The following is a 20,773-nucleotide window of genomic DNA, read 5'->3' as shown; positions in this document are numbered from 1 at the left end:
CTTTGCTGAGTGTCTTCCAGTTCCAAACAGCCTTGACTCCCTGTCGGAGATTAATCTTTCTCATTGACCTGTGCCATCAGAACCTTATAAAAAAAAAATACCGCCTCTTAGATTTTATCTTTATGTGAGTCAAGCTGCTTTGGATATTGCTTGGAAAATACTGCAGGGTTTCTTTCCATGATGATAATTAAAATACATTACAGTATTTATTAAAGTCTATTTGTGTTAGTAGTAGATGAGTTTGGAGCTACTTCTTATTTTAAGATTTTTTTTTTAACGTTAAAGATAAAATGGAGTTGCTGTGTACATGCCTCCTGTTTCTTTTGGACTTAAAACCCACTTTGGAGACGTGGAACTTGACAGTAAAGACCACCAAAATGCTCTCACCTTTAGGACATGTTGGATATGGGCTCAGTGAACTTTGCATGTCGTCTTTCTCAGGGTTTGGTGTTCGGGGTTTTTGTGTATGGGTTTGTGTTTGGGTTTTTTTTTTAATTAGTTGGGGGTTTTTTGCTGGTGTGTTTTGGGTTTTTGTGCTGGTATTGTTAGCTAGTGGCTTTCTCTTTGGAGAGATATTGAGATAGCTCTCAAAGGAGAAAATGGTCTCCATTTCAAAAGCAACCTATTATCCATAACTTCAACCCTTAAATGCTGCCCTGAGTCAATGGGAAAGCTTCTACAGGTGTGAGAACTTTTGGCCTGAGACAGGGAGTAGAAATGTACCACTTCTGTACTTGGTATCTTTCAGGTTTTGGTACTGTATCTGCTGTTAAGTGTCAACCACTTGTTGGGAGTGTTTGCAAAGACATAGGATGAGTGTTGGTCACGCTAATAAACGTTACGTACCTTTATTTAACAGCTCACTCCCAGAGATTTTGCCAATTAAAGAAAAATAGTGGATGGGTGTGTTCTTGTTTTTTGGATTGACAATTTGTTACTGAGATGTTCATACTTTTGCAGCTAATGTATCTGCAAATACAGAACTCCTGCCTTGTGTTTCAGTTCTGTAAGCTACTTTGCTTTTATTGCTATCTCTTGTGTGTCCCTTCCTCTCCTACTCCCTTAAACTTGTGTCGTCTTTTCTTCTCTGTTGTGATTTTAAACTAATCCAGCAGTGAGGTAGCTGGAGCTGTCGTCTCACAGGCTGGCAATATGCCTTATCCATGTTTTGCCAAATATATGGCAAGATTCACTCTGCTCAAAGCAACTGAGCTGTATCAGTTCATATTTTAGTTGCATTTCTCAGATTTTCTTCTAATTATGAAGATGGACAATGTTGGGATTTTTTGGCTTAATAGTTCAATATTTCATTCCAAAATTGCACCAGTTCTATTTAACTCCTGTTACTGTTTAAACTTGTTTGATAGGCAAGATGAATTTTTACTTCATTCAAATAGCTGCAGTATGGGTTAACTTTATTTTTCAGAGGTGTTCTTCTAGGACCTACTTCCAATTTGATAAGGATTTCCTATTTTAAAACTGGTTTATCACCACTTTGTTCCCTCAGTCTGCAGGAACAATTTCAATGCTGTTTCTGTTTGGGAATACCTGCCACCCGCAGTGTTTTGCCTCCCTTGACTACAAATCTTTGTTTTGATTTGTGTTGTCTTGTGTGTTTTTCCCCCATTTCCCTGTTTTGAGAAAATATGGGAAAAACAGCATAAAGTGGAATTGCAGTGTTAAAACTAAGTGATTAAACACCACAGATTAATGTGTAATCTTCTTCCCTTGAACCCCCACCCCTTTTTTTTCCTGGTAAGAGTATATTTTGAGGGGTTTAAATACATTTATTTTTTTAAAAAGCTTTTATCAGCATTACTGTCTTCACAACAGTTGTTGCTAATATTTAAGATGACTTCTGCAAATACTATCTGAACACGTGTAAGGTAGAAGTGAAACCACATGCACATGTTTTTGTAAAGGAGGTGGTGCAGACATGATGAACTTTCTCTAGAAGTGGTCTTTGTATTTTTTTTTTAAATAAACTATTTTGACAGTCCTTTGTCACTTTTCTGTAACTTACAATGTCTGCATGAAACAAAAATTAATTGTGTACTCTTTAACATACACTTTAAAAGTACACACTTACATAGTGTTTGTGGAAATGCAACATAGTCTTGATTATAGCAGTTGACAGAGTGGCAGATTATTTTTCTTCCTCTCCTGGAAGTATTTGTGCTTAGTGGTGGTCTTGTTTTTGAGAGAGGTAAAGCTTGTGTTGTTATGGTTCAGGTGTTATGAGCCATTTTGAACTGTCAGAGAAGAGGCTTTTTTTACTTAAATTTTTATTTTTGATCTGTCAGTGTCACTGACACTTTTAATTTTCAATATTTTATTTTAAAATATTATTTATGTTTGAAGTTGTTATTTTGTTCAAAATTATTTTACCTTAATACATAACTGCTGTAAAATATTCAGGTAAATGTTTATTTGAGAGTAGAGTCAGCTTAATTTCTTAAACTGCAAATGTATTGACTTGGTTAAGATTGTGACAGCATCTGGCAGTGATTTCAGCAGGTGTTTGTATGAGGGTATTAATACTACAGACACACTCCCCCAAATTTGTTTATTGACTTGTATACTTCTCCCATCAACAAATGTGATTATAATGTCTTTTATTTATGTTACTAGATTTGGTAGCTGATACTGTTATGCTTTAAAATACGGTTTTCCAAAATACTTTGGAGGCACTGAGATTCTGTGTGTTTAAAATTTATTTTTCTGCTTTAAAGGGGATATGTCTGTTACATGAGTGTGGTTGGTTTGCTGGTTTTCTTTTTTTTTGAGAGTGGGGTTTTCAAAATACAGCTCTTAGATTTCCCAGCCTGTATTATGAGTGGTGTCATGTCGCTTGCTCAGGGAGGGGTAATGTGCAGTCTTCAAGAAATACTACTTTCTGAGAAGTATTTATCTGAAAGTTAGTGCTGTGGCTGGTTTAGTCTGAGAGCCTACAATTGAGTGTTTGGAAGGTTAAAAACAAGCACTGAGGCTACTTCTGTAACAGATTACTTAACTTTCAGGTTTTCTGATAGCGTTTGACTTGACAATTACTACACAGGCTGCATTGGAAAAATATTATCAGTTGTTATTGTTCCTGAAATGTTAGAAATCTGTGCAGAAGCTGGCCAGCCCCTTGGAAGTGTGGCAAAAACTGCTGGTGAGAAGTTGTCATCCAACTCGCCACACTCTCCCTACCCTTTTTCTGTAGGCAGTGTATTAGCTGAGTGCAGTCAGCAGGTTTGCGGCAGGGCCAGGCTGGAGGTTCTTGGTTCCTGAAGCACCCTCCTCCCTGTGAGCCGCGCTCGCAATAGTTGAGCTGCTGTCATGATACGTTCCATGTGGACTGGTGTGTCCAGGCCGGCATTGCCTGGCAGTGACGGGTGCTGTGGCACATGCGTGCCCTGGGCACCCTTCCGCTTCCCATGTGCTGCGTAGATTCGTGCTTTCCCTGGCACTCTTCGCTCTTCTTCCTTGCCACGCAGATGGAAAAAAAGGAAGATTTTAATTCTTCTGATACCTGCTGTGAATCTGAGTGAATGTGTGCACATCTCTTGATGTCATCTGTACTAGAAAAGTGATCTTTGAGCAGGACTCCTGCCATCCTCCTAAATTCACTGCAAGAAAATGAATACATTTTTCTGCTTAGCCAGCCCTTCAGTGCTTAAGCCAAACTGACCTTTACTTCCATTTTCCCCCACAGGCTTCTGCCTTCTTTTTCCAGCAGTATTAAGTTCTGCCTTTAGTGGCCTCTACAGGCTTACTTCTAAAGACCTGACTAGGGTTTGCCTCTGCCCTTTTCCCCCTACCGAGGGATCAAAATTCCGTGCTCTGATTTTATTTTGTTTTCCCCCTGTTTTCTTTGCTGCTTATGCTTTTGCTATGTTTCATGTGGCAATTTTAAACTATTGTACTGACCATTAAAAACAGGGGAAAAAACCCTGCCATTCTGACAGTCATTTGGTGTCTTCAGTGCAAGATAGGGGAGTGGGCTTAAGCCAAGACACTCAAAATCCCCGAGTAGCATGCTTCTGGGGGATATTAGCAACAGAAATCATAATTCGGGTGTTTTGCGATGAGAATGCCTTGCTGCTGGCAGTAGCTGCCTGAATCCCTCCTGGCAGGGCCCACTTCAGACCCACGGCTCCTTTTCCGCTCTGGTGCGTGAGGACAGGCTGGGAACTCTCCCATAGCACTTTCTCTTTTCCACCTGCTGATACCTTAACTTGGCAGGGTATCTTCCATCAGAGATGAAGAAACAGGTAAAATTAGGCAACTGAATCACGAGTATGCAATGCGGTCTGCTCTGGGGTCAGTAGCCTCCCGCAGTTGCACGGTGCCAGTGCTGGTCTGGACACTCCTTCACAGGAAAACGCACTGCAGTTGATCTATCTATGTCCTTTAGGTTTTTTGCATAATGCATAAATACTTATCCTTCATAGGTGAAGTGCTCAGCTGCTAGTGAGGTGTGTCATGTAAGTAGCAGGTGGGGAGAAGGAGTGTGAGCTTGCTTCTAGCTGAAGTTACAGAGTTTGCTCTGTTGCTTTAAAAAGTGGTGGGTTTTTGGTAGAATTTTCACAGTTCACTTCTCTCCTTAAAAAACAGTGCTGCTGCTGCAAAAGGGGTGGTGGTTCTTCCCCCTCTTCATGGTTATGCTGAGCTGGCCCAACTGCTGGCCTGGCTGAAGGCTAATCATGGAGGTGCTTCTTGCAGTGTTAGTTTTCAGGTGGATTAGTAAGCCGATGACACTCTCCTAGATTACCCTGAGCTGACTGTGTGAAGTTGCACACATACCACCAGCTAACTTCATCTTTCTACCAGCTTCTGTCCTCTATTTAGATGTCCTGGCAGTGTTGTGATCTGTTTGATACATGGCAAGGTTTGCAATTTATAAGTATCTGCTAAGGCAGAGGAAAAATTGGGACCAGAAAAGAGCAGGAGGACCCTGAAATAGCTTTTTCTTTAGAATTTTGTTGGTTAGGTGTCACTGAGGTAGCAGCTTGGGCTATGATGGCATGCATAATCCTATATAAATGCAGTATTTTGTAATTTATGTAAAAGAAAACACAACAAAACTCCAAACAAAAACCCTTAGGAAAATCATGACATTAAGATCTAGAAGTGTAAAGGAATCTTTAGAACTTTTTAAATTGCTTTTCTTTGTGTTTTAAACAGACTGACTTAATATTTGAAGGGTAGGGGCGTTTTATGGGCTTTCATTTTGTTTGGGTTTGGTGGTTGTTTTTTTTACATCAGTCTCTCTTCATCCTAATATATTCAGGAAAACTGCTTACTTTACAGGATTGTTTTTCTGGCAATCACTTTTACATCATGTTTTACCCAGTTTAAAAATGAAAAATCACTTAAAACGAAAAGGAAGTCCAAAATTCTTTTCTCACAGCTAAGCATCTGCAGAAAGTACACCTTTTACTTTAGTGGAGCTGGGCTTTAATTTATTTACTAGATGTTTTTTTTCTGGCCTTTTTTAAATTCTTCTAACTTTTATTATGTGATGCTAGTTGTGGGGGATTGCTTGCTTGTTTTGAGTACGTTCCATAAATGTGTGAACATGGAAAACTGAAAGTAATGGATCAAAAACTTTTAAAATTATACTCCTCGCACTTTCTGTACTTTTTTTTAAAAGGGCAGGGAGAGATTATACTCTTACATACATTCTATTTGCCTAAATTATACTTAGAAAAGTATTTAAAGCTACCTCCATTTTACAGAAGGATTTGTATGCTGGCCTGGGCTATTCCTGAAACATTACGGGAAAATTCTGCCTTCAGTTTCATACTAGATGCCATGTTTACTAAAGGATTTCTTGATAACATCTGGTTAATAATTGAAACTCCAGTGTTCCTCATTATGCTGATAGTGTTAGGTGAAAAAATTGAGGTAATGAGGTGATGGAATTAGCACAGTGAATTCTATGCTTGCAGCGAAACTGAAAGCCCAAGTCTTTGGTGTTTTGTTGTGTGGGTTTCTTAAAAAAAAGAATGGTATAGCTGCTGTGGACATATGGAAAACATAAATTAATTCATGTGTAGTTCTGCATGTAATTTTATGAATGCTGTGTATATTCCTATTTTTCACTAAAAGTTCTCTGTGCTGTAGCACTTCTTCCCCACCCTCCTGACTGGTTGTATTTATCTGAAAATTTCTGTAGCATTTTTCTGGTATAAAAAACCCCTACAATTCTAATTAGCTAATTTCCTTTTTTGTTGACAGATGATGATGTACCTGCAGATATGGTTGCAGAAGAATCGGGTCCTGGTGCACAAAATAGTCCATACCAACTTCGCAGAAAAACTCTTCTACCTAAAAGAACAGCTTGCCCTACAAAGAGCAGTATGGAGGTAACTTTTTTGTTTGGTTTTAATTGTAAAGTAAATCTTACTGTTTCAAGAATAGGAAGCTAATTAGTGCTTTTCATAAGTTAACCTAATGACTGAATTGATTTATTTCATTAAAGGGTGCCTCCACTTCAGCTACTGAAAACTTTGGTCACAGAGCTAAACGTGCTAGGGTATCTGGAAAATCCCAGGATTTATCAGGTAATAACTTTTTGTATAAAAAAGGGGGGGGTGAAGACATTTTGACTTCACATGCACACACCTCCCCCAAACCTATTTTTCCTGTCTGTTCTCCAACTAAGAAACAGTAGGGGGAAAAAAAACAACTACAAGCTTGGAAGTATGATTTTAACCTGATTTTTAGAATCTGGTCCTCTAGTCTGCCTGCTTCACTGCAGGCATGTTGGTTTCGGGTTTGTTTTGGTTTTTGTGTTTTTCTTGTGGTTTTGTTTGTTTTGTATTCTCTGTGCTGTGTAGTTGTATCCAAGCTACTGTTAGAAGCGGTAATGCTGCAGCACTCTGACGAGCCTTATTTACTATTTCTCATATTGATGTATTGTTCCAGTATATTGTTTAGAGGTAGTTTGGATATGTCATTATAGCACTTCATTGTGGGGGGAGGGAGAGAGTTTGTGTGTATTTATAGATGAAAAATACACATATGTCTATATATATGTACAGTATATGTACATATTTCACACACATATACAGTATATGTACATTGTATAATCATGGAATCTTTGGGTTGGAAGGAACCTTTAAAGGGCATCTAGTCTAAACCCCCTGCAGTGTGCAGGGGGAACATCTTCAACTAGATCAGGTTGCTCAGAGCCCTGTCCCACCTGACCTGGAGTGTTTCCAGGGATGGGGCATCTACCGCCTCCCTGGGCAACCTGTGCCAGTGTTTCACCACCCTCAACGTGAAAAATTCCTTCCTCATGTCTAGTCTAAATTACCCGCTTTTAGTTTAAAACCATTACCCCTTGTCCTATGGCAACAGGCCCTGCTAAAAAGTCTGTCCCCATCTTTCTTAGAAGCCCCCTTTAAGTACTGGAAGGCTGCAGTAAGGTCTCCCTGGAGCCTTCTCTTCCCCAGGCTGAACCAGCCCAATTCTCACAGCATGTCTCCATAGGAGAGGTGTTCCATCCCTCTCATCATTTTTGTGGCTCTCCTCTGGACCCAGTCCAACAGGTCCATGTCTTTCCTGTGCTGAGGGCTCCATGCGGTATATGTGTGTATATAATATTGTGTATATACATATGTGTGTGTCTTTGTGCACACACATATATAGGCACACGCACATATCCTGCTTGTTAGTTTTTCTATGTAATTTTTCAGTCTGCTTCTACCCCTTTTTGTCTCCTGACACACTGTTTATTTCCAGGAGATCTGCTGTCACTTTTCCCTGGAAAATCAACACCAATGCCTGCCAATTCTCATAGATGTGGTTTCTGCTGCTTTTCTTGGTTTTTTTTAGTCCATGTCTCCCTTAACATTGTGAATTAAAACTGAGCAGCTGGCACAAGGCTTTGGTCCATTTTCACTACTTCTGTTGGAGTCTGCTCTTCCTGGCTTCTCACCTTCTCCATAGTGTAAATCTTATCTTTCAAGTCCTCTGTCTCTTCCCCCTCTGTTTTATTCTTTCCCCCCTAGCTTTGATTAACTCATTTAATTTCAGCAACCTCAGATTTCTATCCTTGAGATAGCCAGAACCAACTGAACATCAGCTTGTGTCATTCTACTTCCAGTTTCATTTCCTGATTTGATATCTGAAGGCTTGTGCAAAGTTGTCTTATCATAGACTCAGTTTCTCTTGCCACTTCTTAGTTTTTCTTCAAGGTCATTAACTTTGATGTGTTCTTCATTACACTTTTACCCACCTCCTTGCTTTAGTGAAGGTATGTAACTTTTGTCGAGTCCTGTGGTACAAATTACAGCATAAATGATGCTAATTTCCAAAGGAATTCTCCACACTTTGACTGCACATTCCTTTTGTTACATCCTTGAGCTCATGTAGGGAGAGTACGGGCATTGTGAAGGCTTCTGCAGAATGGAATTACCAGAGGAATTGTAAACAATGCTTTTATAATTGTACTCTTAAGATTGTGTTCAAACCAGTTGCAATCTAACAAGGGAGTGTCCTTCTCAACCCATTTTCTATTAATCTTTTTCACAGTATGGGTGATGGCTGTGTTTTCTTTTCCCCATTAAGTTTTTGAGATATTCCTCTAAATTTGTACAAGTATTGATTGCAGTGAGATTTTTTTTTTTTTTTTCCCGTTGGCTTTTGTTAGCATAAATAATGATAGCTGTTGTGACTGAGTTGTGAGCATGAGACTTTCTGGATTGTCATCAGTGGAGATTGTCTGTTGTCATCTGGAACACATAACTGTTTTTATTTTAGAACTGTAGGTGAAATGAAGGCATGGGAGTAGAAATATAGGAAAATGTCTTGGTGGAGAACCTTTCCTTCTTGTATGAACTCCGAGCTGAGGAAAATTTGGCAGAGATGAAAGGAGAAATGTCAGTCAATTAGTGTTTTCAAATGGAGTTGAGCCAGTAGCTGGAAAAACAGAAGACTATTCCTTCTTTTAATACTGATTTCGGAATTAGTGCTGCTGAGAATTGCTGTTTCAAATTGGGGGGGAGATCACCCTCGGATAGTGTCAAGAAGAACACATTAGAAATTTGAAATATTGGTGTGTTTTTTTCGATTATTTGCAACCCTGTCCTCCAGTGGTCTCTGCAGTGGACAATGAGTTCTTTCTTCCTGAGGCAGGAATATTAATGACTATACAAGAATCTTGATGAGAAAGCAACACATTATGTAAAAAAAAATTATTTACATATTTTCTATAAACTCGTCTAAGTAGAATACAAAAAAATGAAGGAACCAAATTTAGAGAAAAGTATGATGGGACTGTGCTGCTTACATCAGAAATGACCGGTGAACCTACAAATTCAGCATTTGACATCTGTAGAAAACGCTTACAGTTTTTAGATCTTACTCATCCAAATATTTGTGTCGTATGCTCATATATTTCTTGACCTACAGAAAGATTTAAATTCAGTGTATTCTCACTGTTTCCTTACGTTACCTCAACTGTAAATGTATGCTTCCTCTTACGGGGATATTTCAGCCTTCAGTACCACTTAGCTCATGTCATTTTAATCCAGGGTTTTAATCGTTTGACAGACTCTTCCTTTTTGTTTATTACTGCATAGGTTTTTTCCTCTCTTGCTTTAAAATCACTACATTTGCATATCTGTTTTATACTGGGCAGTTCTTGCTGTCTTTTATAACCATCTTTGGAAGACTTCAGTTCAGAGACAAGTAATTTCTTCCTTTTCACTGAACTACAGTTGCAGTAGATATTGAGACTCTAGGTTACCGGATCACTCATTGGTTGATCTGTACATTAGGTACATGCACAGCTCATAGTTCACAGAACTTACTATCCTTTAAAATGTATTTTTTTACTTTTCCTATTGATTTGTAAGAGATTTTTCCAAGAACACTGCATGCTATGTTTTCTGACATATTTCTACTTCTTAACGAGAAAATATTCTTACTAAATGCCTCCTTACAGAACAAAAGCTATTTGTCTCCATCTTCTCCACTAAAATGGACAAAAAAGGTATCCATACAAGACATAATTTACAGTTTGGAGTTCACGGGATGGTGTTCTTTGTCTTTGTACAATGACAGTAATTCACTTTCAGGCAGCTTTCCCTGCCCTTTGTCTTGGTATTACTATACTAGTTTCTATCTACTACGTGATCAAAATTAAAACTGAATTAGCTTCATGCATATCCTGTGGAAACAGAATGACATAACCAGCTGTGTTTCTCATTTTCAGTTGTCTGCTATATTAACGCTTTATTAACACTTTATTAAAATCATGAATCACTCAACTGTCAACTTATGTGAGGGCAAAGATAAAGATTGGTTATGACCTTTTGCACTTTGTTTTTATTTTTATTCTTGTTTGGAAAACTGTCAAATTTCTAATTTTTTTTTAATAAAAGTATGCATTCTGTGCTTAACCTTTGCTCTGTCAATAGGCATAAAACTGTCAGGAGTAGCAGCACATGACTCTGTCTGATTTGGTGGCCAGACAAACCTTTAACACTGTTTCAGCTTATTTTTGTAAACTGGGAGGAAGAACATATTGAATGCATCCTTGTTTTGTCAGATTGCTAAAAGATAGCCAAAACGTGAAGTGTGAATTCATAGAACAAAAGCATGGAGATCTGTCTTGGACCCAGAGGATATTTAACTCTTCACATTAGAAGTGAATTTGCTTTTTCAAGTTCTACTGGAGAATTCCACCAAGTCATCACTATATATCAGTGGTTTGAGTGCAGAAATCTTAAATCAACGCTGCCTTCTAAATTGAGCAGAAGGACAATTTAAATTAGATCTTTCACTTCTACAGGTTTTTGGATAAAGGTGGGTGAGGATAGCAAACACCTGCAAATTCATCTTCTTCATTTTGCAAGCAGTGCCTAAGTTTCCAAGCAAATACAACTTGAAAAACTGGGGGGTGTGTGTGTATTGTGGCAATTATGGTAAGAAGTTCTTTGACGCTTTAAACTAGGTCCCTGCCCCTTGCAGTAAGGAAACTCATCTGGATTTCAGTTTTCATTTTGAGATGGGGCCTAGGAAGGAAGATGGGAGTATGAACTACTGAGCAATGGGAGACACTACACTAGTGAACTTCCTCTTAAATAAAAAAAAAATTACTCAAGGTTCTAACATATATGAACTTAAAGCAAGAGAAAATTCTGCAGGTTGTTTAGGGAAGTAACTGATTGTCTTGGGAAGAAGATCAAATTGTGTGCCTCAGATTTGTGTGTTGAAAGGACAAGATGGGTCATGGAAGGCTTGTGAGGATTTGCTGCCTTGCATTCACAACATCATATTTCAGCTTCTAAGACAGTAGAAGACTGTATCTCCACATCTAACTGGAAAGCTACCAGAAAAAGATGAATTCAGGAGCAATGTCCAATTATCCTGTAATGCATTTCAAGGATAATTAGGACTGTAGAATGAATTGCTGCTGCCTGCTTGACACAGGAAAGAACCTTTATCTCCAGTGGAAAAGGACCTTTTTAAAAACCAGCACTGATTGTGCATGTAACACTTTTTGGTGATGCCCAACCATGGTCACCTTATGGACTGCTGGTATGTGCTACCCAGACTTTGGGCTCTGCAAATGTTTCTTGAGCATAAGGTCTTTCCAGACTACTTGCTTTTTATTAGTTTTGCTAACTTACTGGCTTCAGCCTGTAAGGTTTTTTTGTTTGTTTTTTGAATAAAAAATAGTTGTTTTTAATCTGGCATTAATAATACTACTGTTGAAGGGAACTGTCTTGGCCAGCTTCTGGACATTCATTCCTGTCTCCTTCCTTGTGCCCGTGCTAGCACTTCTGTAGCTTGTGGTGAACTACAACAAGGAGCTGATCCATAAAAAAACTAGTTTGGAGGAGGATGGGTAAGGATGAGGAAAAAAATTCTGGTTTAATCTGTCCATGATCAGTACTACAAACCTAAAGGATACTTTGGGAGCAGATAGCTATGGGAATGTGGAATGGTGAGACTCATCTCTTTTTGTACAGCATAGATTTGTGTTGGATTAAAGTGGCATGTACGTATAGCTTATGACTGTAAGCTGTGTTACTCTTGAGAGTAGCCATCAGTCAATTGGATAAATGCCCTCATAGCATCTTAGAGGGAATCAGTATTTGTTAGTCACCAAGGTGACATTCATACAATGGTGTAACAAGGAACAGGTTCAGGGAAAGTCACTGCAAAGTCAGTAATATTTCAGAATTTCTACTAACTGGTCTGACCACAGATGTAAGCATGACAGCCTGGAAAGAAACAGCTGTGATCAGTTCTCTCGTAGTACACAGATTCAGGTGGTGTGGTCTGTAGATCAGTTTAGCATTTTTGTAAAAGCCACAGTTCTGGTCCTTACAGTTCACATCTTCTCTCCTAGCTGGAAATAACAGAGTTGTTTGTGCTGCCTTGCCCAGGGAAGACTTGGGGCTTATCTTTTTTTTTTTTTTTTTTCTTTCTTCTTCTTTGTGGAATCTCACATGGAAACTATTTTTCAGAATGTTTATTCCCTCAAATTTAGTAGGTCACCCTTTCTGAGGGTCACTTTAGTAGTCTTCCTGTAGTAGCCAAAATCATAACCCGATTGCTCCCTAGGTTCAGATGGTCTAGGAAAAAAATGAATAATGTAAAGGGTATTACATGGATGTAATTACATTATGAACTTATCAGGAGCTTTAATGCCTTGCATACAAATCCTCTAAACTTTGGAAGCTGTTCTGTACAGTTCTGCCTAAGGATCCTAAAGACAATAACCAAGCAAGTGACCTGTGCAAACCGAACTCCCCTGCTGTGAGGATACCTGCCACAGAAGGGTCTCGTGAGAACGCAAACTACAGATGGGGTTTCCTACATGAACTGTCGTATGTAGAGTGCATGTGTGCCCAAAAGCAGGGGTTTAACAAAGTGCGTTCACGTCTCCACAGAATGATATGGGAATACCACTTTCTCAAACCTCTCAAGAAATACAACACCTGGCAAGGCTAACACTTCTCCTGGCTTAGATTTTTCATTTTAAAAGAAAGAGCGTAAATGGGAGCAAGTGGGAGGAGACAGCTTTGGAATTATTGCTGGCTACTGGTTTCCTGCATCCCAGACACCTTTTTTCCTAATGTGTTCATTGTGGGAGAACAAGGAAGTTTTACTAGTAGTTTTTCCAGAGGGTGTCTATTTCTGACTAAATTCTATTGTGTTTGAAAACATGCAGAGGTTTTGACTTTGGGACTGGATTATTATTATTGTTATATGGATAATGTGGGTTAATTGAACCACAATGAAGCTAATAGCATTGAGGAGCCAGTATATCTGGAACATGCACAGTAGCCTACTTAATGTCTGCAATTGTATTGCAGATTGATTCCTCCAATAGAAAAGGTGAACTAAAAAGTTTTGAAAGAGGACTTGAAATCTATAACTTCTACTTCTATAATCTTCTACTTAGATTTAGATGAAATGTGCTTTTAAAAAAAAAAACCAAACAAACCTGCTTTGATATCATTGGTGTTTTAAATAGAAATATTTCAAATGTCAAGTTTGTTGATCTATTTTGGTCAGAAGTTGGGCTGGTTAAATAAGTCAATAATCTTACATAGATTACTGTTTAATAGCAGCACCTGCAGAACAATATCTTCAGGAGAAGTTGCCAGACGAAGTGGTTCTAAAGATCTTCTCCTACCTGCTGGAGCAGGATCTCTGTAGAGCAGCTTGTGTGTGTAAACGCTTCAGTGAGCTGGCTAATGATCCAATTTTGTGGTAAGTGAAAAGCTATTTCTCATTATCTTGAGAAATATTAGATGTGCTGCATGAGGTGCCAGTACAATAGAAAAATTGAAATGTTGGTTGCAATTAGTTGAATTAAAACCAATTGTATTTTAATATGTCTGGTTTACTTAAGCATTATTTGTTACTTATGAATATCTGATTATATGTGTTAAACAGTAAAACTTTTGATTCTCTAGTAATGTAGATACTAGTTAAATAATGCTTGATTTAAAAATCAGTGAGGCATTCCTTCAGTAGCCACTCCTTTCCTTCTTCACCTCTCTCACCATTTTCACGCTTTTGCGAGGATTGTGTTCCTTTATGCAAAAGAAAAAAAAAACATATTTCTTAATGTTAAATGCAAGTTTTGTCTAGTATTACTTCGAATTTTTTTGGTTGATTTCATTTTTGTCTGGTTGTGGAATGGTTGGATTTCCCCCTTATGAATCCAGCCTACCCCTAGTTTATTGAGAGCTTGGATAAATGGGATCTAAATTTGCATTATTTTATGGGGGAGAAAAAATAACATGTTTAAGAGAGTTTTGGGGATGTCTTGTCAGATGAATTAAAACTTCTGAGATTCAGTGGCATCTTGTAAGTTTGGGCTTAATATCAGGAGCCTCAGACACTGTAATTATTTGTATTCTGGCACTAATCAAAAGAATCCAATTGTGTGCTTCGTTTGCTATTTTCTTCTTTTTAAGCCACTGTAATCTGTCCACTGATGAACTCTTCTTGAAATACAGTACATCATTTGTTCTCTGTGAATGCATTTTTTCAGCCTTTTTTTGGCAAGGTGAGGAAGAGATAGTGGCACACTTTGTTTTATTATCCATATGCCACTAGCTTTCCGAAGTGTTAAAGTAATGCAGAAGTTAATATAAAATTAGGCTAACTCCAGAGCGTAGCTAACTGCTTAAATTTCTTCATGGAAATTGCACGTTCAACTCTCGTTGCTTGGATCATGAAACACGTGTCAAAAATTTTCTTAGAAAAAACACAGAAGTCAGTCCAACAGAAAAATTGTTTTGGAAGTGTTTTAAAGTGGTTGGTACTGATCTTGGTCAAATTCACTGTCGCAGACTGGCAGATGCTGTTGGGGAAAAAACCCACTAGTTTTTAACATTTGGTGTGTTATGTTAAAATGGAAGAGTAATAAGAAATACATTAATTTTCTCTTCTGCTTGATACTTCTGCTCAGGAAAAGACTGTATATGGAAGTATTTGAGTACACTCGTCCAATGATGCATCCTGAACCTGGTAAATTTTATCAGATTAATCCAGAAGAATATGAACATCCAAATCCCTGGAAAGAAAGCTTTCAGCAACTGGTAACAGTAGTATTCATTTATATTCTGATTTAAAGATGGTTTATAAAAGTAAAAACCCCAACTTCTGAGATGTGGCTGACAATGGTAATTATTTAGGTTTTAGACTTTAAATAATATGATGGGGCTGAAGAGGTGGAGAGAGATCCCTGTATTGTGTTACGCATTAGAGAGATATCTGAAGTTTTTTTCCTGTTTTGAGGCATACTTTAGGGAGGGCACATCATGGTAAAGTGGAGTGCTTGAGCATCCAGATATTCTATCTTGGGTTTTCCTCATGTTTTGCATCACTGAAATTCTGAGGGAGAGATTGTCATGGTCTGTGGCTCACAAATAAACTTAAAATATATTGTTGTCGTCATATATTATTAAACCAGCATGCATGCTGGTTATCAGATTCATATCATCTTCCTCTAATAAACCAAACAGTATGTTAATAATGCCACTTGGGCTTAAATAGTGATATGGCTGACATGACTGGAGCTAAACAATTTATGTTTAAGGCATGCGATTGAACCCCTAAGTCAAAGTCTCAAAGGTATTATAAGAATGGCTGGACATGATACTTGAAAAACATAAGTGAGAGAAATAAATATCAAGGTGAGTGTGCTACACAATGCTGCATATAATTGGTTAGTGAAATTCTGAAGCCTGTTGAGGACAAATCCTTGACTTGGCTTCTTTGTTCAGTATTCAAGGTATAGGATTCAGGAAAGGTATAGGATTTTTTTTTTTCCCCTTACCTATATATACCTTATATATATTTCTTTTCTACAAATGCAATTTGTTTTGTGTCAAGCTGCTAGAAAATCAAAAGATGGAAATAAAGAGCATCTATTGTGGGGTGGATAAGGTACATGAAGCTTTTCAGGCACTTCAGAGGCTTCTGGCTGTGTAGGTATGTTAGCCTCCTGGTTTAGCTGACGACTGTCTTAGGATCAGGCTTTTTTGGTGCTGCCATTTCAAATTGGGTGCCTAATATGGGAGGTCAGAATATGATCCTTAGTTCCTGGAACAAACTGATATCAGCAAATAGCTTGCTAATTAGTGGATTAGCAGATCTCCTGTCTGTGCATTCAGATCCACTGATCTGCAAGCTTATCGTAAACTGTTTTCCTTGTTTCAGTACAAAGGAGCACATGTAAAGCCAGGTTTTGCTGAACACTTCTACAGTAATCCTGCAAGATACAAAGGAAGAGAAAATATGTTGGTATGTGTCTAAAACAGTTCTTAAGAATATTTTTATAATTTGCATGGATAGTTCTCTCTAAACCTGTCCTTTTTCTTCTAGTATTATGATACCATTGAGGATGCTCTTGGTGGAGTTCAAGAAGCTCATTTTGATGGACTTATCTTTGTTCATTCTGGTATATATACTGATGAATGGATATATATAGAATCTCCAATCACCATGATCGGTGCAGGTATTTAAACTGAAATACTTTGTCTCAAAGTATGACTTGTGTTAATTACCACCTTAATTACAAAGATATTCTGGTGTATTAAATATCCAGTATAAATGCCTATCTTTCTTCATCAGCCTAATCAATAAGTATTTTCTGTACAAGTGTCAGAAACTAAAAAGTAGCTGGTGCTTCTGACTGAAGTACCATTGTCTGCTTGTTAGTTCTTGGAATAACTTACCTTCTTATTTTGTTAGGAGAAGAAAAATCGGGTTTGTCAGGAAGTATACTTGGTTACATGACTGCAGCTGAAATTTTCAGGTGGTTCTTATGAAATTTGTTTATATATAACCTATCTCCAGAGTAGAATCCAGCAGTGGGAGCAAGCCCAAATTAGTATCTGTCCCATTTTCTTCAGCACTGTAATTCCATCTCGAGGAAGGAAATGAGAGCATCCAACAAAGATTCTGAGACTGGAGGTTCTTTCTGTCTCCCAACTCTTCCTCTAAAGGAGAACCTTTATGGAGAAGGAAATAAGACTTTCAGAATAGGAAGGGTTTAGGAAGTTAATATAAAATAATATACCTGGCTGCAAATTGTGATGCTTGTGGAGATGTTTGGTTTTCCTGTCCCCACTGTGAGCATGCTAGTCCCCCGTATTACAATAGCGTGGTAAGAATTTAGACTGTCTTAATGTTTGGTAGAGATCTTGGTTAAGAGGTGTCAGACCTCTTGCTCCTGTGGTAACCCAGAATTGAATTGCCTGCTGCCTGCATTTTCTGAGATACTGTCTGTCTGGGTTGGTTGGGGTTTTGGGGTTTGTTTGTGTTTGGGTCTTTTAGGTTTTGGGGGGCAGGAGGGAAGTCCCTCTTTTCAGGTATCTATTTATTCTGCATACCAACTGTTTTGTTCTTGAGTGAACCTATTCTGGCACTTCTTGCCTGGGCTTTGCAGCCTTGTCCGTGCGAATGATTTTGACCAGTGCAGTCAGATTATTCCAGTGTTAGTCTTAAAACTTGTCCCTGCAGATCTGCAAGATGCAGCTGCGTTAGTATGTCAGTTTGTTGGTTCATGACTATGTTTCTGAAACTAACATCCTGAACATCCCCACTTATAGTGCTTTGGTTTGTGTTGTGGAGAGGTTTTGGAGCACAAACTGGATTCCTTTTGCATGAGACTAATCTAAGAGACCTATTCCTGGAATACTCTTATTGCATTCTAATAGTTGGTGTGCGTTCAGTCACAGAGGGACTAGACTAGGACTAATCCAAAGTCAAAGTCTCTTCTACCCTCCCTGTCCTGCCGTGCATGTGGTGTGGATGTCTGATCCTCAGCAGTCTTTCACTCCAGTACCACTGCCATTATGCTGCAATGCTTGCTAATGCAGACGTGGCCTTAGACAAATAACAGAATACCCCCGGCTTCTGTTTCAGATAGGGGATGACAGTAATAGGTGCCAGTACAAACAGGGCAAGTCATTCGTGAAGTGTTTTAAAATCCAGAAGAAACTGGATCAGCACTGTCCTAAGATACAAAATTTCTCCATTATTTCATGAAACTTGAAACAACATCTTTGATATCTGGTTAAACTTTTGCATGTTCTCTGTCTCCTTTTAAGTTCTGAAAGACCCTCTGCTTTCCCTTCCATTGGAATTAACTGTTTTTCCGAATAACTTGGCTTATCTTAACTACAGCCCTTTAAAATCAGAGGATCTGCATTGTGTGTTTTTGTAACAGAATAGCTGTCTTGGGGATCAAAACCTCCAAGAGGAATCCAAATGCTAGATGTATTTACATTTCAGTTTCTGGCACTACTGTCTCTTCACTTCCTCAGACTTTCTCCACTGAATGGTCAGTGACATTGTAGAGGGAGTCAATTTTCATTTGTCTGGAAAAGAAAACAAATTAAAGTGAACCACTAAGCCTTGGAGAACTACCTCTTCTCTGTTCAGTCTGGCATGCTTTTTAGAATGGTAGGATTAAGGCAGCACCAAATCTTTCTGCAATTCTACTCAAATTTCTTTAATAGTTTCTTTTGCTGACTTCTGAAGAAGCACAGTGTTATTAGAAAGGCAGCTTTACATACCTAAAGCTTTCAAGAACCTTCTGCTTTCTCATATAAGCAAAATGTTCTTACAGAATAATGCCTGGTATTCTAGGTTTGTTGTCCTGTTTAATTTTGGCATTCAGAAGGAAGCCTTTGGAGGTATTACTATTACTGGGGCTTACCTGAACTGTCAAGTAAGAAGCAAGAATAGGGGTCCTGTAAGGAAATTGATGCATCTGGCTCAGTGGACAGAAATACCTATGAATGTCTTCGAAGAATTCTGTTTTCCAAGGTTGGGGAGGGGTTGTCAGATTACCACAGGAATACAACCCTTCCATGGAGTGCTCATCTCACTCAAGACACAAAGTCTTGTATCTTAATAGCTGAATTTCAGCAGTTTTACAGACGTGTCCTGATCTGAGAATCTTCGCTGAATATATTTTTCCTGTATTTCAGGAGATATAGCTTTCACTTTTTCCCTTTATTTTCCATTTGACTTAAATAATTTGCAAGTAAGTGAAAAAGGGATTATTGAATGATTTTTCCAATCAAGAAAAAACATTAGTAAAACCAGTAAGAATTATTATTGTAATTTTAAGGGAAGAAAAAAAATTTAAATGGTAAATACTGTCATAACTTGGTATTTACTTTTGAGTGCAAGAGGACTTGCACGTGCCTGAACTGTTTCAATACCATTCTGCATCTTTGAATTGAAAATTCTATTTTAGACTACTTTAGGACTGTGTTCTTTGGACATTTTACAGACTGCAGTAACTAAAAGGGCCTCTGCGTTTTTTGCCTGATACGATTGAACAGAGTCACAATTATTTCCTGCAGAATCTAGTAATTTTTCTATTAATGCACTGAAAAGTTAAATTGTTTTATTCCTTTTGAGGAATAAAAGAATTCTGAGGCAACATCCAGTTAGTTTTTAATTCTTTAGGCAGTCCCTTATCATAGGCTTTCTGCTAAATTATTTCTAAATGGTCTCGTCTTGGTCCTTAAACTGAGTGTTAATTCTGATCCCATGGAACATGATTCCCTCAGACTTCAGCAAACAGACTTCTTCAGAGCTATGTTTTGTTTGATTGTTAAATTAGTGGCCCTTTTCTTTCTTTGCCTTTTCTTATACTGGCTTCTCTCTTCCAAAGTGGCCTATGCCAAAAGCTGGAATATAGAGTTCTCTGAATACTTCTTTTTCAAAGATTAAATAGGATGTTGCAGAGAATTTCTGTTATGCTTTCAGAGTGAAACCAATGCTTGAGCAAGTCCCCTTCTCCCTCCTCAGCCTTTTCCTGGGGGGAATCTAAATTCAGTGATCTTACTAATTGACATGTTCCATAATGTGCATTCTGGGACCTCCCAAACTCGGAGACCTCTAAAGTAACTCATGTGCTTAGAGGAAGGAGATGTCTGCAGAGAACATCATCCAAGTGCATGGCAAACACTTCCAAGCACAATACCACAAATCTCTCTGGATGCTCTGAAACACTATCAAACAAAGCAATGTGAAGTGCAACTTTTCCTTGCCCTCTTAAGAGGGGAATGCAGTTGTGATACTAATTTATGGCTCTCTTATTTTCCTGTTTAGGGCTCTGTTTTATTTTCTAATTTTGGTTTGCCTGCAGTACTGCAGTGCCATTCTTTCTCAGATGCTAAAGTGTACTGTTGTGTATATACCAGTGCATTTGCACCATGGTGAAGAACAGTTAATTATATAGAAATGTTGCCAGGCCACAGAAAAATACTTTGTATGATGACACAAGTCCTTGTCACAGCCTCTTTTAGTTGTTATGTAGTACTTAGTGAATAGTGGTATGAAGAAGAGCTAGACTACCTTAAAATATTTGCAGCTCTGCAGTAATGAAAGCAGAGATCTGGCTTTTAGATAGTGAGAACAAGCTGGATAATGATGTAAATGTTGCTTCATTCTGACTGGCACCTTTCTGCCTGAGTGATAAAGAACAGGACATACCACTTGTCTGTACTAGTGTCAACAGACAAAGGAAAAGATCTGTGTGTGAGAAATCCTGTGTGTAGGCTCTTCGATAAAATACAGAATTTAGGGCAAATACCTGGTCACATTTGTGTGTCTCGAGTTGGGAATGGTTTGAAATTGCCATCAGATAAGTGATCTGCTATAATATGTGAAACTTCCATATTTACATTTTGTGTATTGAGGAAGGCTTCTTCTGGCTTGCATATTTAACATGCAGTTTTGAATCGGACAAACTATCCTGCTTGTGAATGAAGTATTG

The 20,773-nt window shown here is 38.3% G+C and overlaps 1 protein-coding gene across 1 annotated transcript in view; it reads left to right on the top strand.

The window, feature by feature from the left end:
• Window positions 1-6,233: 6,233 nt before the first annotated feature.
• The window catches only part of FBXO11 (F-box protein 11), a 38,750-nt gene continuing 24,210 nt past the window's right edge, over window positions 6,234-20,773 (top strand). Inside the window, exons 1-6 of the mRNA XM_010294386.1 lie at window positions 6,234-6,356; window positions 6,473-6,554; window positions 13,584-13,728; window positions 14,939-15,068; window positions 16,192-16,275; window positions 16,357-16,489. Of these exons, the coding sequence (XP_010292688.1) occupies window positions 6,249-6,356; window positions 6,473-6,554; window positions 13,584-13,728; window positions 14,939-15,068; window positions 16,192-16,275; window positions 16,357-16,489 (682 nt within the window). The 5' untranslated portion in view covers window positions 6,234-6,248. The remainder of the gene's footprint in view (window positions 6,357-6,472; window positions 6,555-13,583; window positions 13,729-14,938; window positions 15,069-16,191; window positions 16,276-16,356; window positions 16,490-20,773) is intronic.

The sequence above is a fragment of the Phaethon lepturus genome, unplaced genomic scaffold (assembly GCF_000687285.1).
Source record: "Phaethon lepturus isolate BGI_N335 unplaced genomic scaffold, ASM68728v1 scaffold10959, whole genome shotgun sequence".
Lineage (NCBI taxonomy): Eukaryota > Metazoa > Chordata > Aves > Phaethontiformes > Phaethontidae > Phaethon > Phaethon lepturus.
Note: the sequence above shows the minus strand (reverse complement) of the source record. Positions and strands in the feature narration are given on the sequence as shown.